Here is a 17,899-nt window from a genome sequence, read left to right on the forward strand (position 1 = left end):
TTGTAAGTTCATTGGAATTGTGCATAAGATATTGCAAAATACTGAGAAAATGCTGTAGGCAAATCGGAGCCTAAAGGCCATATTTTTCCAGTTTGTGGTAGTTTTGCTTAAATAATACAATTTATTTCTGCATGGTAATATATTGATTTTTATAGAAAATGAGTCAAGGAAGCCACTGGTCACATTTATATTTCCATATGTATTGCAGTTATTGAGTTTTGATAGATAATAGGCAGGCTAGAACAAAGGTTTTCGCTATTGCCCGGTCCCAGGAAAATTCATACACATGCATGGGGTAAAACAAAACCTATTATAATGAACCTCGGGATCTCATGTACTGAACCCATACCTTTATCTGTGAGTGTGGCTTTATTTGTCTAAATATTTGAGCAACGCTCCGACTGGCCTATAAAGTAAAAAAAAAAAGCTACTAAACTATGCTCAGCTCATCCGTTAATTGGCGTCGGGAAGGGAAAGAAGGAAGGAATAAAAAGAGAAAAGAAAGAAAAAAATGGTTTGCTTTGGTGGGATTCGATCCCGAAACCCCTCGGATGCCAAGCACTATAGGTAGGCGACACCTTGCCACGGGTCTTGGGCTTCGCCAGCCAGTGAAACCGTGCCTATAATAAGCGCGATTGCGTCATCATCACACCACGTGGGATGCACGCACGAACAGCGCATAATCAAGTAGTATTTTGTAATACCTGGGCGAATGAATGAATACATTGAGGAATGAATGAATGGATAATTGAAATAATGAATGGACGAATCAATGAATCAATCAAGCATGCAAACAATCAAGCAAGAAATAAATCAATTTACAATTTAATTTTAGACTTTAAAAAAGTACACAGTGGAAGCATTAAGGTTGTTGGCATATTTGTTTGTTTTTGTTTTATTTGACTGTTTCAGTTTTCATGATATTCCGTTCTAATTATACTTAGTCGCGATCCGTATCGAAAAGAGTAGGGTGCGAGCAGCGGCGAAGCCGCGACGACGAACTGTGAGCATGCATGTGAAGCGGCGAGGTCCTTATTATAGCTCCATTTTATGCCGTATACAGTTTTAACCAAAACATTAAAATGTTTTGGTTCTGGTCCAGAGGATTTTCATGAATTGATGAGCGGGGGAGTTTTTTTTCCAATATAAAATTCGCATTGTTAGTAGTTTTCGGTCTTGGAAGTGATCCATGCTCTCTAATATAAAGTTTTCCTAAAGTATTCCAAAGTCTAAAAAATTGTGAAAAATCTAAAAAAAATCTGACAAATTCCAGAAATTGTGGCGGGAGGGATGAGAACCAAAACATCAATTTTATACGGCCTAGCCCTTACAACCTATTATCACATAAGCGAGGTCGGCTATTTTCATCCATTTCTCAGACTGTGACACGGACCAGTTTTACCTGGACTTGTTTACCTCTTACCTTGGCCTATAAGATAAAAACAAAAGTTTGATATTATATAGATTCTTAAAAAAAACCGAGGACATACTAAAAATTGGTATCACTTTGTCATTAAGGAAACAATAGAGTTCATAAAATACCCATGATCGTAAGAGTTACGTCCTGTGTTCACCTCAGCAAGGAAGTGGCTAACACAATGTTATCATATTATTAAAATAGGTCTAGGTCTATTAGCCCTACAACAAGTTGTGACTTTTACTTTCAAGTTAGGGACCGTTCAATATTTATGCCGGGGAGAGTTAGAGTTTTAAGGATTTGTTTGTTGGGTTTTTTTTGGGGGGGGGGGGCGTCTTGAGGCGGGAATCTGAATGTTTTACTTAAAGCCATATTATAACATTTGCTGAGGAAGACGCCCTCACTGAATATTTAAAATTCCTTTTTACACGATTAAATTGTACTTTATTAAACCAATATACCCTGCAAAAATCAAGACTCTAGGTGCTGTAGTTTTGTCAAAATCCGAGATTTTGAATAAAACGCCGGAACCGGCGCTTTATTATTACGATGGAATTGTTAGTCGAACGCATACACGATGTTCATAACACACAGTACGTAGACGGTGTGCGGGACGGTGATATACACAACAAAGAGTCGTACCACAACATGACCGAAGGAGTGGTACGTATTGGCGACATGTGCGCTGGTAGTAAACTCCAATTTTCTTTGCTTTGCCGTAGTTGTTCGGCTCAAAAATAAAAGGGGATATATCTGACAGTAAAAGCTAACATTTTATGGCAAAGAAATGCTAATCTATGTTGTTTGAAAATGTTATAATATGGCTTCAAACCATGAGGGGGGATGTTATGATTTAAATGCAGAAAAAACTGGAAACAAGGGTGGGGGGGGGGTCCGAAAATTGTGAGCCGACGCGAAGAGGGAACGCAAAATTTTGTGTTGATATTTTGGTCAGAACTTCCACTCACTCGTATACAATATCCTTCACCTTGCTTCTCACTTCTTGCACTTTTCCCAGGGTTCACAATATGTCCGCGTTCGCTTCGAATCTCGGACTGCAAGGACCGCTTTCGAACTATAGTATTTGAGGGACACCAATACATGAGCAAAATAAAAAAATCTTTTCCCACTCTCACTAAATATACACCCCCTCCCCGAAAAAAACATTTCCCAACTATTTCGGTGGTGACAAAAATTGCCTTGACGCAACATCAACTTCAAAGTAATGGTGTGTCCCTATGTATGCGATGTCCCTGAAAGAACTGTGTCGCCAGAAAGGTAATTGTTTGGGTATTTTAACGCCACAACTAAACATAACTAAATAACTGGTGTGGTTGAGGAATAAATCAGCTATCACGTACTATTTGAATTTTGACTATTGACCACAGCGTTCTTGAAATATAAGAATTTTACGAAACTCCCTCATTTCACATCTTTCCACGGATTCAAATATCAATCGATATCTGTATTCGGAGTGCTACAGTCAGTCTACTCTGAAGTACAGCCTGTCTCAAAAAAAATTGTTCAAGTGAAAAGCGCTCTCTATGGCAATTAGAAAATATCGTTGTGACATGATGCGTACATCAACGTCTGGGGCGTAGTCTTAGCTCTCAAATGACGTTTGTTCTGTTCAATTTGCTTGTTTTAATCTCGAGATATGTTTAGTTAACAACGAAAGGGTATATTACCCTTTTAACATAATGATATTTAGGTGTTGACAAAATATTTGGTCAAATTGTTTGCAAAAAATAGTTCACAAAAACATTATTTTTGAAAACATTTTAAAAATATTGCTGTAGTGTGTTTTCATACAAAACGTTTTAAACGTTTTCATGACCTGTATATAATAACCCGACATTTAATGTTATTAAAACGTTTTTACCTATAAACCAAAACCCAAAATATAACTTGTTTAAAACGTTTTTAAAACGTTTTTTATTTGTTTGCTGAGAATACATAATACATAATATATGATCCATCTTATAATGTCTTATCCAAATCACTGTCTATCTCTCGGATATGTCAACTCCATGAAACAAGTATTCCTGAAAAAAATTGGTGTCAGTTCCAATTTACAATGTAACTATTATTATTTTAATGTAATGTTTAAGAGAAGTTTTGCACTGCAGCACTGACAAGAACATAGTGGTAGTTCATTTTATCATTAAATAGGCCTAATTATACACTAACATAGGCGTGCGTGTTTTGGCGCAACGTCAGCCTTCTATTCTTCAAATTTTTTCACAGGAGGAAGATGGCGAATTTCATCATTCGATATCAGCAAAGTATCTGGCCCTTGCAACTCCTATACCAGCGCAATACAAAAGATTTTTGTTTAACACTGGACATGCTGGATGTTTTTATAAAAATATTGTATGTGATGAAGAAGGTGGCTGGTGGTTTATTTGTGTAAAGGTCAAAATAGGATTCGGATAGGGTCAGGACTCTGTTTTGTCATCTTCCTTCTGTGGGTCTTTGAACCTGCTCATTGTCTGGTGTGTTTTTTTGTTTGGGGTTTTTTTGTTTTTGTTTTTTTTGTTGTAATTTTGATTTTGAAATGGAGCCTTCATCTTTGGTTTGAGTTGTATTTTTTCCTGAATGTATTTTAATGCTTTCTCTCCCCCACCAGCTCCAAGTACTGATAAAATACAAAAAACTGAAAAAGAAAGAAAGGAATAAAAAAAAGATGTGGACACCGTCAGTTCCCCCCCGTGTATTATCCGCCGGCGCCATTATCACGTGACTGTAGACAAATGCTGCTGCCACCAGATATAGGCTAAGTAAAACAGCGTATTACTATCAAGACTTATGTTTGAAGTGTCTGACGTCATCTGTCAAAGTCGTTGATGTGACTTGCAAAACTCGGCGGTAAACCGGGCCATGATTTTAGGCTTATTGTTAATTTTGCACCTTCAAACATACAAACCATCTCAAAAGTTAGGTCTTTACAGTAGGAAACCTTTTTGGGCGAAGGCACCATGTCAACAATGCCTAGAAAAGTTGCTTTTTGCCTTGTAAAAGTACGTAATTTTTCGGCACTTCCTGCATGGAAGCAGAACGATTCGGCCAAATCAATTCGTCCACAGTTGACTTGGCCATATGCCAATTCATGCATTTGGCCCCAAGCTAAGTCAGCCATAAACCAATTCGATATTGACCAAAAGGGATAAACGATTTAATGTTAATGAATATATGTGACCGTCCATCTCGAAACAGCTGTAAAGTCGGCTCGCGGTCAATTTTGTTTTATTTCGTGTTTAGAAAATATATCATAAGCTTTAAAATGAAAAATCATTTGACTCCAAACGATATCCAGAAGTAAAAAATAAAGAGGGTTAAGTGCACAACGTACAAAAAAGTGACTATATCTCATTAACCGATGATCCTACAGATATGCGACCACTGACTTTTTTTTTTTTTTTATGACCAGAGGAAAAATTCGACATATGGCACGACTCGAGGATATTTGGTTAAAAAGATAGAGGGTTAAGTGCACAAAATTAAAAAAAAGTGATCCTAACCAATGATCCTACAGATATGCGACCACTGACTTTTCTGTTCCTATGACCAGAGGAAAAATTTGACATATGGCACGACTCTCTAGGATATTTTGTTAAAAATTAAAAAAAAGTGAGTATATCTTATTAACCAATGATCCTACAGATATGCGACCACTGACTTTTTTGTTCCTTATGACCAAGGGAAAAGTTTGACATATCTCACGACTCTGTAGGAAATGATGTACATCATCATCATCATACATCATCATTTTATTTTCATTCAAATCAACATACAAAATATAAAAGACACAACATTTGAATGAGGAGATGCTCAAAAGGCCCAAAGGCCTAAAGCGAGCACCCCCTTACACTGCCTTAAGTTACACCATACAATTACACAAAGTTAACAAATAAAAGAAAAAAGAAAGAGGAGAAGAACATGCAAAGAAAGACTCAATATAAATATTTATAACATTTCATATAGACATTCCACAGTCCACACAAGAAATTGATAGTTGGAGTGGAGATGGGGGGGGGGGGGGATGGGTGAGGTCATTAAATAATCCCTAAATATTAGATGTAATTTTTTTATTAGACTTTTCTTTATTTGTAACTTAAACTGGTTTACTGATTTTGCCATCTTTATATATTTATCAGTAATATTCCATTTCCTAGGACCGGAAGCCCGTGTTGTGAGGGCCACAAACTGCGGCTACGTACAGATACGCGAACGCCGACTTGTTTTGTTCTTTATGACCAGAGGAAAAGTTCGACATATCGCACGACTCTTTACGATATTTGGTTTAAAAGATAGAGGGTTATTGCACAAAGTACTCACGAATTGGTTTGTGACCGAATGCAAGACATCAATTCATCTAAATATACAGATTTGGTGTAAAAACAACGGTTATGGAGAAAATCACGAAATAGTTAAATTTGGCCAACTTTTTTGTACATCAATATACAGGGTTCGAATTGGCATGTGGGCGATTTGGTTTGGGGCTGAATTGACGAATAGTATCGATATCGATATTGATATTTTTACAGAGCACGTGATATTTCGATATGATGATTCGAATTGTCACGTGATCGTCAAACCTGTACTAAAGGTGTCAGTTCTGCAGGAACTGACACAAAAACTATGTAACAATCTTCGTAAGACGAATGTTAATCATAGTGAAGGCTCAAGGTATAGGTAAACCCCTCATACGCTCGTATCCCATAGTCGCAGCGATTCTTAACAAAACTATTATGCAAATAATTATTACTCAACCGTTGAGTAAAGGAAACTGAACAACAAAATGGTTGAATAAATTAAAGCCATGCAGGAATTTTGGAAAGCGGGCATAATCGAATTTTTTTTCTGCCACCTTTCGATGTATCACGCGTTTATGTACACAGTATCTTTTTCTGTTCCGTAGCCTAATATGGGGAACGTTTCTGCAGTTCGAGTACGTATACTATCATAATCTGTCGATACCTTTTGGATTCCTTTGGATCATAGTTTCTTTTTTTTATGATCATTTTGCATTAAATGTTCGTGTAATTTCTCTTAAAAGAAAGCAAATCACTATTGTGAGATTGTCTGAATTTATGTTCATAAAGTAAAAGTAAATAAGTAAAGTTTATTTCAAACTCTAATGGTGGTCTTCAATTTACATTGAACACACCAAAACTTAATTAGCGCCAATATTTCAACATCGAAACAAACATCCCATCCCACCCTACGAAGGCAATGAGGATATAAAGTGCCTTGCCCAAGGACACAGCACGTCGGGACAAGTGGGGTTGGAACTCGCAACCTATGGATTATGTGTCGAGCGCCTTATCCACTCGGCCACACGTGCTCCTCGGCCACACGTGATATTGTTATCTATATTGTATTTTTTAAGCGTACCTATTGGATTAGACTGTCCCACAGTCTCGGTTCCATCTCTGGTAAATATTTAGAGCTAAAACCACCTTCTCCTTCACTCCAAAGATTAATACCAACACACCACTTAGCCTTAAAGGCATACATTGGAATAACAGATGTGGAAATAGGAGTATAAACTGACCAGTATAGATACAAGTTGTAGTCCTACTGTATATGGTATATTGGATGGCCTAGGGGAAAGTTAACCCATATTTGCAAGACTAACCTTGCCTTCAAGGTGAAACAAACCTACTCATTTTACCCTCTGGCCATGGGCTGGCCTGGTATCAGATCTTACCCAGGGAAAGATGACATTCCAATGTATGCCTTTAACGACCAGCAATAAAGTTATAGTGCTCCTGTTCCTGTAGCACTGTGTGTCGACGAAAACTCAATTAATCTACAGACCAACTTGTTTATTTTTTTTTATAATAGCTCTTCTAATCCGAGACTGTTACATTTTGATAGTAACCTCCCTTCCAAATAATTATCAAGCTGTGTAACGTGACTGTTGCGTCAATTATGATAGCCCCGCCCCATTGTCAATTCAAATATGGTAGGTACATAACAAGCATGACCCAGTTCTATTGTCATTTTGGTTGGTTATGATCAAGACTATCAATGAAAACCCATTTCAAATATCGCCTTGCTTGCTGAGATCTACATTGATTGGTCAGGCTTAGTAGCCGCTTACACAAACGGCAAGACAGTGAGACCACGGTCTGACCCAGGATCGGTAAAAGTGAATTCCCACAAAATGCTGGGAAGTGGAAGGCAACTTGCCTACAGATTGGGAGGGTCCATGTATCGGGTTTATTTACTGTTATATAATCTACATTACCAGTCGTTCTCCATGGACCCGAGGGAGGGTTTACTATTGGATAGGAATACAAGCAAAATACTATCACACATTTTTTAATGCAATTCATCCTAAATAGTTTGGACAAACAAACACCATTTGCCTTCACATGCTCAATAAGGTTTGTTTTGATTTCCTTCCGTTGTGGGCTAAGAAAATAGTGCGACAGGAAAAGAAACAAAAATGTGATCAGCCTTTCTGAACCTATGAAAATACCAATGACGCATCTCCTAATGGGACATTTGGTTTCGGAGCACCTTCATGTTATAGTCTGTCTCGTCTCAAGTTGAGAGTAACGCCATGTTCGCAGTGGTGGACTCGAATCGCGCGCGCTAACTTTATCCTGCGGGACGTAGACGTATACACGTAGAAGGGCGATATGCCTTACACTGGCGACGCAATCGCGAAAACGCACTGATTTGAATCTGCCATTTCGAAATTCAACATGGCATTACTCTCAACTTGATACGAGACGCACTATAGATTTAGTAATGTTTATATTTCTTTCTAACTTAACTATGATATCCTAGCGTGCAATGAACCCGGATTTCATAGAATCTGTCACAATGTTTTATTTCCAGTATTAGCACGTAAAATACGTACATCAACAATATTGAAATGTATACATTACGATATCAGTGACAATACCAGCATTGGTGTTATACGTATCCGATAATTATGACAGATTCAGAAAATGATGAATACCAAACATTTTGTTTTTTATTGCGGATTGTATTAAAGGTCATCTGTCAGATAAAAACTCCAAATAAAGGATTTGAACTGGTCTCCTTCACCATAATCATAGCGCAGTGCAGTCCATTCAATCAATCAAATGTTGTCATGAACCTATTTGATCATGCATTTGTTATGTGTGAGACGAACTGTTGCGGTAGATTGCAATCATGCTTTTGTTGAATGCATTTGAGTAGTCCGCCATATTTACAGGATGATACGTCATATGCACAACCTCTATATGACATCTATTTATTTCTACATGTGATTGTTCAGTGAACATCTGCTGCAACATAATTCGCATTATCTTCTACCATTAGAATGCAGATGATGAACAGATGAATATGACGACGAATCGCCTTAAACACCTGTTTCGAGTTACCAGTTTGGTCTCCATCTTTGCTCTTCTTTGCGCTTGTTACAATTATCCTGTTGGTGTTCTTCCTTGTAAATACGTCAACGAAACCGAATACGATTGCAGCAATCGTGGATTACTGGATATCCCACCACTGCCACCAAATCTATACATCATCGACTTATTCCAGAACGCCATAACATATATTCCCGACGATACCTTCTTAGAGCAGATTTTTGTGAAATATCTACGGCTGGATACTAACAGACTCACTAATCTTACTGGATCTCCATTCCGCGATCTCTCTATGTTGGTTTGGTTAGATTTCTCGCACAACATCCTTCATGATATTGGAAAAGATGTTTTTGATGGTTTGAAAAATCTTAATACATTATATCTGTCATTCAACAAGCTTCAGTCGTTCCCTGAAGGTTGCTTCAACTCTCTAGATAGCTTACTTGAGTTATATCTCGACAATAATGAATTTATAAGAATCCCAAATGGAGTCTTCAGTGCCCTACGGAATCTGAACAGTGTGGACTTTGACTTCAATTATTTCGATACACTTGAATTGACTGATGAATTCCACAGCCTTACGTCTTTATCAAGTTTCCGGATATCTATTGATGCTTCTTACAGTATCATTCGTAATAACACTTTCAAAGAGTTCAGTAATATTCCGCTAACTTTTTTGGCATTTGTTACAAGCGGTACTGTGTTCCCAGAACATGGCCTGTTCGAACCTTTGAAAAACCTCACAGAATTGTCTACGTCTGGAAATCTTTATCAATCCTTAGAATCCTTGACCTCTCCATTGCAAGTGTTGTCTCTTGCGGTAGGAGTTAATATAATTCCTCGGAATTTAAGCAAGGAATCACTGAGAAAGATTTCACACTTAAACTTGTCCCTTACCGATTTTACTTTGAAACTGTTTGGTCTAGCAAGCGTTGAAGATTACGCTTTTTCAAATCGCTTGAATCTTCGGAAGATCGATCTAAGTGATAATGTACTGAACCACATTAGTGTTTACGCATTTGCTGGTTTATATAAACTTGAAAGTCTTGTATTAAAACACAATAATCTTAGTTCAGTTCCGTTTAAAGCGTTTTACATATTCAACTCATACCAACATATGCACGTTATCGACATATCCGAAAATCGAAAATTGGCTGCATACGACTTAAAAGATCACGACCCTCCCTTCAATCTGGGCAAAACCGAAACGTTATACGTAAAGAACAGCTACATGTCCATATTCATGTTTGTATGGACTAACGTTCTATTGAATGTAACTGCATTGTACTTGGATGGAAACAATTTTGTTGATTTCAGTTCCTGCCATACTCCTCTATCATTACTGAAGATATTTTCAACGTCTGGAACTTTAATCAACACAAACGGAGCATTATTTGCAACCCTTATGCCAAATCTTGAGAACGGACTCTTTTCGCATTCCTTTATAGAGATCCGAGCTCTGCGTAATTCTTCTCAACTTACAAAGCTTGATATATCCAATAGTCGTATTGAATCAGATGAATTCAATTCCGCATGGACTACAATATATCTAAGTAAGTTACAAACTCTGCATTTGTCAAGCAACAAGTTAACATCGCTACAAGATAATACATTTCAGACTACGCCAATGATACAAGTTTTAGATCTCAGTTTCAACCAACTTAGCGCAATACATTTAAAAACATTCGTTAACACTAAATTCTTGACGGATCTGAATCTACAGAACAACAGACTGACGTCAATGGCATTTATTAAGAACAGTGGAGGATTTACCAGTTTAAATATGGCGCAGAATAAACTTAGTGAAGTAACAAAGGAATTCCTGGATAATTTTGGGTTTTTCAACAAATCGGTGGTCGCGTTGCTTGATTTGAGCGGGAACCCGTTCGTCTGCAACTGTAAAGTGTTGGATTTTGGAGAATGGTTGTTGTCGGACACGAGAACTTTAATTGTGATGTATATGGCGTACCCTAGCATGTACCAATGCGCATCCCCAAATTCTACTAAGGGGAGAAGTATTACGGATGTTAATCTCGATTGCGCATCACATATAGCCTTGTATGTGAGTACCGTATTAGGTTCTTCGACCTTTATAGCTATTTTGGCGTTGCTATGTAGACGATACCGTTGGAAAATACGGTATAGATGGTTTATGTTATGGCGGTACCGTCGTTACCGCCACTATCTGGACAATGGCGAAGATGATATAAATATTGGTGATGATGAAGAAGTAAGATATGATGCATATATCTCATATTGTGAAGATAATTGTCGCGATGAGGGATGGGTCGCCAACAATCTGCGTATAAACCTTGAAGATGATGCAGATAATCCATTGAATCTTTGCATCAAAGCAAGAGATCTTATTCCAGGCGATTGTAAGTGCGATGCCATTGCTGAGAACATCTCACGCAGTCGCAGAACAATCGCCGTACTTTCAGAAAGTTTTGTTGACGATGAGTGGTGCTATTTTGAAATGCAAATGGCACTTACACAGCTGTTTGATGCAGGTCGTGATGTTTTAATTCTTATCCGCCTTGAAGATTTTCCTGAAGATAAGCTTACAATGTCTTTGAGACAACTTCTCTGCACAAAAGAATGCTTAGACTGGCCTGACGATCAACGTGGGCAAGAACTGTTTTGGCACCAATTGCGAGATTTGATCAAACAACCTGTATACGTAGATCGACGATTCGTTGCATGATAACTGGAATTGCTGTTTGTTACTTTTTTCTTTAACGATAATATTGATTGCTTAAGATAAACGCCGACCGTTAGTGCAAAAATAATCTGTGCATCATAGGAACCATGCTAATCGTACAATTAAAAATCACGCTTTATATTACAGGGAGTCTCCGGCAATCATAACATTATGACTTATATGTTTGAAAAATAATTATCAACACGAATCACATGGTTGTATTTAAAACAAACTCATATTGACCATATAAAACGAATAAAAACAGTCGGCTCTCAACACGCGATATTCAAAATTCTCGCGCCGAAATTGTCTAAGTACAATGACGTAATGGCTATTAAGTGTGCTCAATTGTCGCCAGCCTTCATTGTATTACTGAGACGTCATTGCACTCGACAATTTCGGCGCCCGGGAATTTTGAACATCGTGTGTTGAGAGACGGGTGTTTTTATTCGTTTTTATGATCACTATGGGTTTGTTTTAAATAAAACCACGTGATTCATGCTTGATAATTATTTTTCTTACATATAAGGCATAATGTTATTATTGCCGGAGACTTCCTTAAAGTATACATGACCAAACATTTTAAAAGCAGGATTTAAATAAAATGGGGGGAATTATTACAAACTATTGTTCATGGTCCCCATTAACGCAATTAAGGTTGTGTTTCCTCTAGACTGCTTCACAGAAAATATTGTGCGAAACTATGTCTTTTTCTCTTACATCTACCATTATTATGGAAAATTAAGAACACAGTGGGTCAACAACTGGAAATGGTGATTGTCGCCCTCTATAAATGTTAATATAAACTAAGACTTGTGTAAGTGTGATGGCGTACATTGGTATGACCATTAATGTTTATTATGTAAAGGAGATTCTCTAACACCACGATATTTGCAAACACATTTTGCAATAAGTACAGTTGCATCATTTATTATCATTGTTAATCAGTTATATTTCTTTCGACAAAACAAGTTACTTTTAACTTTAGTCATGGGCAAAAAGTACAGCCATCAAACTCATATAAAATGATACTTCCGAGCATTTGTTTATCTTTTCTAAAAACTATCAACACAAGGGCTTTAAAACAAGGGCTTTAAAACAAGGCTTTAAATCAATAGCACCCTCAATGTTCTTACTAAATAGTTCTTGAGTTATTGGTCAAAATATAAAGAATTGCATGTTTTGACATTTCCCTATATCTCAAGAACCGTGAAACCTACCGAATTGTTAATGGGTGACTCCACACGAGAGGCGGTTAAACCGAATTAAAACGACTCCTAGGATGCGTTTCAATGTTATCCAAGGAAATTATCGATATATAAAAATTGAAATTGGTGATGCGTATACTGATGCATGGGAGTAAACGTAACCGGCCCGGTTGGAACATGAATATTAATAAACTAAAAAATGTATGACAAAAATTTTCGCACCACATATATGTCGAAGTTCACTTTTCAATGACCGAACTGTAGGATAACAAAAACGCCTGGTAAGCAAGTCTATTAAATGACCTCAAAAGGTCAAGTTGTCTGAAAAAATAAAAATGCCGGACAAGAACCGGCTCCTTTCAGCTTATTATTTTAGTCAATATCAACATGGGTCATCGGCAGAAATATATTAGGAAAAGTGCAAATGTTCGCCATATTTCGTATTGTCAACTACAGTCTGTCCACTTAGAAGTACAAACCAAATCTGTGGCATCGGGGGTCGATGCTTTGCGTCACACGCGAGCGTGACGCGACGCGTAAAGCGCGTGGTGCACAAATCGCGCAGCAGTTGGCGCGCCAAAGAAGCATTGCACTGAAATAATTATTCTCATACCTCCAGTTTCCGAGGTCTATTTACTTTGTACTTCTATGTGGACAGACTATAGCTAGTAGCTCTAATAACGTCACTATGTAAACAACGTACGGGTATTAATAGTTAATTAGGTAATACCTAATAATTATGGATGTACCCAAAAGTATGCTAATTAGAAGCTTCAAGGAATCAGAATGCGATCCTGGTTACGTGTACTAGTATGTACAGTAGTTCACATCTAGCTATACTAGAAGATCTTTGATGTGAGCTCATGTCTTGCGCGCGTAAGCCATGAGACATAATGTAAACACTGAATTATTGGAGACAATATCGTAAAATTCTTTGGGCCCGCTTTTAAAGGGACACCATGTATATATAGGTGTTTCCACAGTAATGAGACTCCTTTTGGTTATTTTGCCCTAATCTTTTTTTCCTATTTACTTTCAGATTTTAATTATGGCCATTGTTAATCTTCATGAGTAAGGAGATAGCGAGCGAAAATTCAATATCCTACCTCAATTTTGAAAAATCTGTCCATGTAAACCCTATGGGGAAAATTAGTAACGGTTGTAACATATTTGTTGTATTGACAGTTCTTGACGCACAAGAGGACGAAAAATGAATAAAAGACTGAGCGTTGAAAAATTGACTATGTATGGTCTTACACCATTGATTGCTTCATAATAAACCAGGTGCAGGCACTGATTGATCCATACCATGGCTAGGAGATGGGTTACAATGTTGTAACGGTTGTAACGTGCGTCAATGTTACAACCGTTACAATTTAAGACAATGTCATGAAACTAAAAAAGTTAACAATATTTCATTTTTTTTCATATTATCCAAGGTGTCATAATAAAGTTGGTTATGAAAATTATGAAATACTCACTTTTATGTAAATATATAGTTCAGGAGATCTCTTGACGCACAAAAGTGGCATATTTCTGTGCGTCAATGGTTGACACACATGTCAAAATGACATACAAAATGAACCAAATAATCACAGTAAGGTTTTGTCTTATGATTGTTATAGTTCCTCTTATTATAACAAACCTGGATAAAACGATGAAATATCATTCATTGTTAATGTTTCATAACATTTAATGTTGTAACGGTTGTAACATTTTAACGGTTGTAACATTGACGCACATTGCAACCTTATGTCTTTGTACCCACATCCTAACCCTGATATGGATCACAGAGTACCTACACTTGGTTTGTATTGAAGGAATCAATAATGTTAACCTAGGAAAACCATAGCACAGACCATACAGGGTCAACTTTTCAAAATACAACCTTTTATCTGTTGTGCGTCAAAAGTCGCATGTTACAACCGTTATTGTGTTACAACCGTTATTTTCCCCATAGATGTGGACAAAATTATCAAAATGTAGGTAGGGCATTGAATATTTGCTCGCTATCTCCTTACTTATAAAACAATGGCCTATTTATAAATAAGGAACAAAAATTAGGGCAATAAAACCTAGGGGGGTATCATTACTGTGGAAACACCCATATATGAGTCGGAATAGGTGGAGCAACAGTGTTTGCTCCTGTATTAAGGGCTGGGGTATGAACGTTTGGACAGTATTTATTTTGGGACATTAGAGCACATCAGACATATCGAATTGCATTCTGAATACGAAGAATGTCATTCTGATATCAAATAATTTTGATTTTTTGAAATTCGCAATTTAATACACATTTTATGGCAAATCATTAAAATTGATATTTTTGATATTTAACAGTACTTGAAGTAAACTTTATAAATCTGATGATTTATACTTAAAGTGTATGTAGGTGGGATGAAAAGCCGACGATCAATTGAAAATTTTGACCTTTCGTATTGAAGATATGGATTTTTTCCCAAAACACCAAAAAAAATTAGGTCTTTTGGGGAAAAATCCATATCTTCAATATGAAAGGTCAAAATTTTCAATTGACTGTCGGCTTTTCCTCCCTGCTACATACACTTTAAGAATGTATCATTAGATTTATATAATTTACTTCGAGGACTGTTATATACCAACAATTTGAAAATATCAAATTTTTATAATTTGTCATAAAATTTGTATTATATTGTGATTTTCAAAAATGAAAATTATTTGATATCAGAAAGACATGCTTCGTATTCAGAATGCAATTCGATACGTCTGAGGTGCTCTCATGTCCCACAAAAATACTGTCGAAACACAATAAACGCTCATTTTAGATCCCTTAACATTGCTTAGAAATTGAACAACTGGAAATGGATTGGAATGGGCGCCCTCTATAGATATTATTTTGAACTAAAATTTATTTATTTGTGATGGCGTAAATGCGTATGACCATTAATAATGAGATAATGGGCTAATACTATACTTGGGTGTAGCGAAAGCGCCATAGAATTTAAAAGAACTCCATGACGAATTGACATTTTAAATTCACGTGAATTCACCAGCATATTGACTTTTGATTATGGAAATCCTAGGGATCGGATGGCAGCGCTAGCACAGTATTTTTTGAGGATCATGAGAGCACATCAAACACATCAATTTGCATTATGAATACGAGGGATGTCCATCTGATATCAAATAAATTTGATTCTTTGAAATTCGAGATATAATACAAATTGTATGGGAAATTATTAAAAATTGACATTGTTGACATTTAGCAGTCCTTGAAGTAAACTTGACTTAAGAAATCTAATGATATGTACGAGCTGAGAGGAAAAGTCGTCCATCATTTTGACCTTTCGTATCGAAACTCAAAGACTTCCAAGAAGTTTGGCATTTCACCCCATCTGCCGAAAGAAATGCAGCTCCAACGTCAAAACCTCCTTCCCGTCAAGAGACAAGCCATCGCAGCAGGAAAGAAGGCTGTCATCAAGACAAAGGAACATTAGTTCAACTCTTCATAAATGGCAGGATCTATGATCCTATATTTGCACCATTTGATTCCACTAAATGACTTTTGCGTTACTATACTATCAAGCTTACTATTAAGTGTACTCCTTGATTCATACAGCCACTACAAATATAATCATGGTGAAGTAATTTTGTTTAATGTTAACTTGCCTTCAAAACGTTTCTGCCCCGAACATTGAACTATTTACAGACTGTGAAGGCAGAAATGGTTAACTCTTAACCTTTTGGTTGAAATTTCATGTATTATCAACTTTTATGGATCTTGAACTATTATGGATGATATAATATTTGTGCATCTTTGAACTCTATTATGATGCTATAAATTGCTGCACTGTCATTATTACTGTTACTTTATTGTTTTAAAGATTATCAATCTGTTTTTAATCTATGTTATTTACCAAATATAGCTAAATATTTATTCTTTGCTGCTCGATTGATGGACCGTTATGATGCTTTGGGTTCTTTTATTTTTTATATTGATTCGATCGTCTTCTGTAGCATGTGCTTGCTTCTGTTGGTGGTACGTATTTGCTCCCCATTCACGACGACATACCATGGGCTGCTCAGGTCCATGATAAGCACAAGGAACGGTCCGTCCATCGAGTATATTTCAACCCTTGTTTTGTTTTGTAAAATTGCTCTTACCCGATTCGTTGAACATCTCCAAATTTTAAGCCATGTTTTCATTTCCCACTTCCCACTTCCAATTTCAAATTTTCTTCAATTCATTCGAGTTTATTAACCGGCCCGGTCCGACCTAGTCCATGCATTTGTCTCGCCATCAGTGGTGCGCCAAATTGGCCCACATCCATTTTTGTTTAAATGTTATAGTTTTCTGTGTTATTTCATGTTGTATGTTGGCAAATGGATTTACTTTATTGTTTGCTATGATGATGATGTATGTATATAATGATATATATTGTTTATGTAATGATACATTCCTGCTCCTCTATTGTATACACTGTATGTTTATTACAATGAATAATGTGTTGTCTCAGGTTGAATTTCATTATGTTAAATAACTGCAACTCCTGTCACAGAAACATCCTACCCCATCAGTCTAATATTTTCTGTTGCTTATGTAATTCATTTTACCACACTAGATGCGTTTACACAGAAATAAGGGATAATGATGATTGGATCATCAACTGTACAGGTGATTTATTTCCATTTAACCATTATGTAGACGATGATGAATTTAGGTTCTCATTATATTATCATGGTAATTCCATCGATTATAATCGTTTGATGGGTATGAGATTGAATCCATTTTTGTTCGAAGAAAATCTCCATTCAACTCATGATTCTAGACATCTAAATGATTATAATGTCACAACTTCATGTAGATATGTACTTGATAACAATGATATGACTGGATTATGTAATGATGACTTTTCTGTTCTACATCTTAACACTCGCAGCTTTAACAAAAATTTTGATAGTATACATAATTTTATCGCTAGTTTCAATCATACATTCAGTGTAATAACTTTATCTGAAACTTGGTTTTATGAAGATAACTCTAATGTAATTGATATTGAAAATTATATTCTTTTAAGTGCCCCAAGAAAGGAGAGGAAAAGTGGTGGAGCGGCTATTTATGTCCACAGCTCACTTTCTTACCGTATCAGAGATGATTTGAAACTTTGTACAACTGACATTGATTTGCCACATTCAGAATCGGTTTTTGTCGAAATCC

At 36.6% G+C, this 17,899-nt stretch overlaps 1 protein-coding gene across 1 annotated transcript; it reads left to right on the forward strand.

The window, feature by feature from the left end:
- The first annotated feature begins 8,767 nt into the window (after nucleotides 1-8,767).
- LOC140143512 (uncharacterized) lies at nucleotides 8,768-11,652 on the forward strand. The gene has a single exon (XM_072165343.1). The coding sequence runs from the start codon at nucleotides 8,768-8,770 to the stop codon at nucleotides 11,495-11,497; it is 2,730 nt and encodes a 909-aa protein (XP_072021444.1). The 3' UTR covers nucleotides 11,498-11,652.
- Nucleotides 11,653-17,899: the final 6,247 nt, after the last annotated feature.

This window comes from Amphiura filiformis, unplaced genomic scaffold (genome assembly GCF_039555335.1).
Source record: "Amphiura filiformis unplaced genomic scaffold, Afil_fr2py scaffold_22, whole genome shotgun sequence".
NCBI classification, from domain to species: Eukaryota; Metazoa; Echinodermata; class Ophiuroidea; order Amphilepidida; family Amphiuridae; genus Amphiura; species Amphiura filiformis.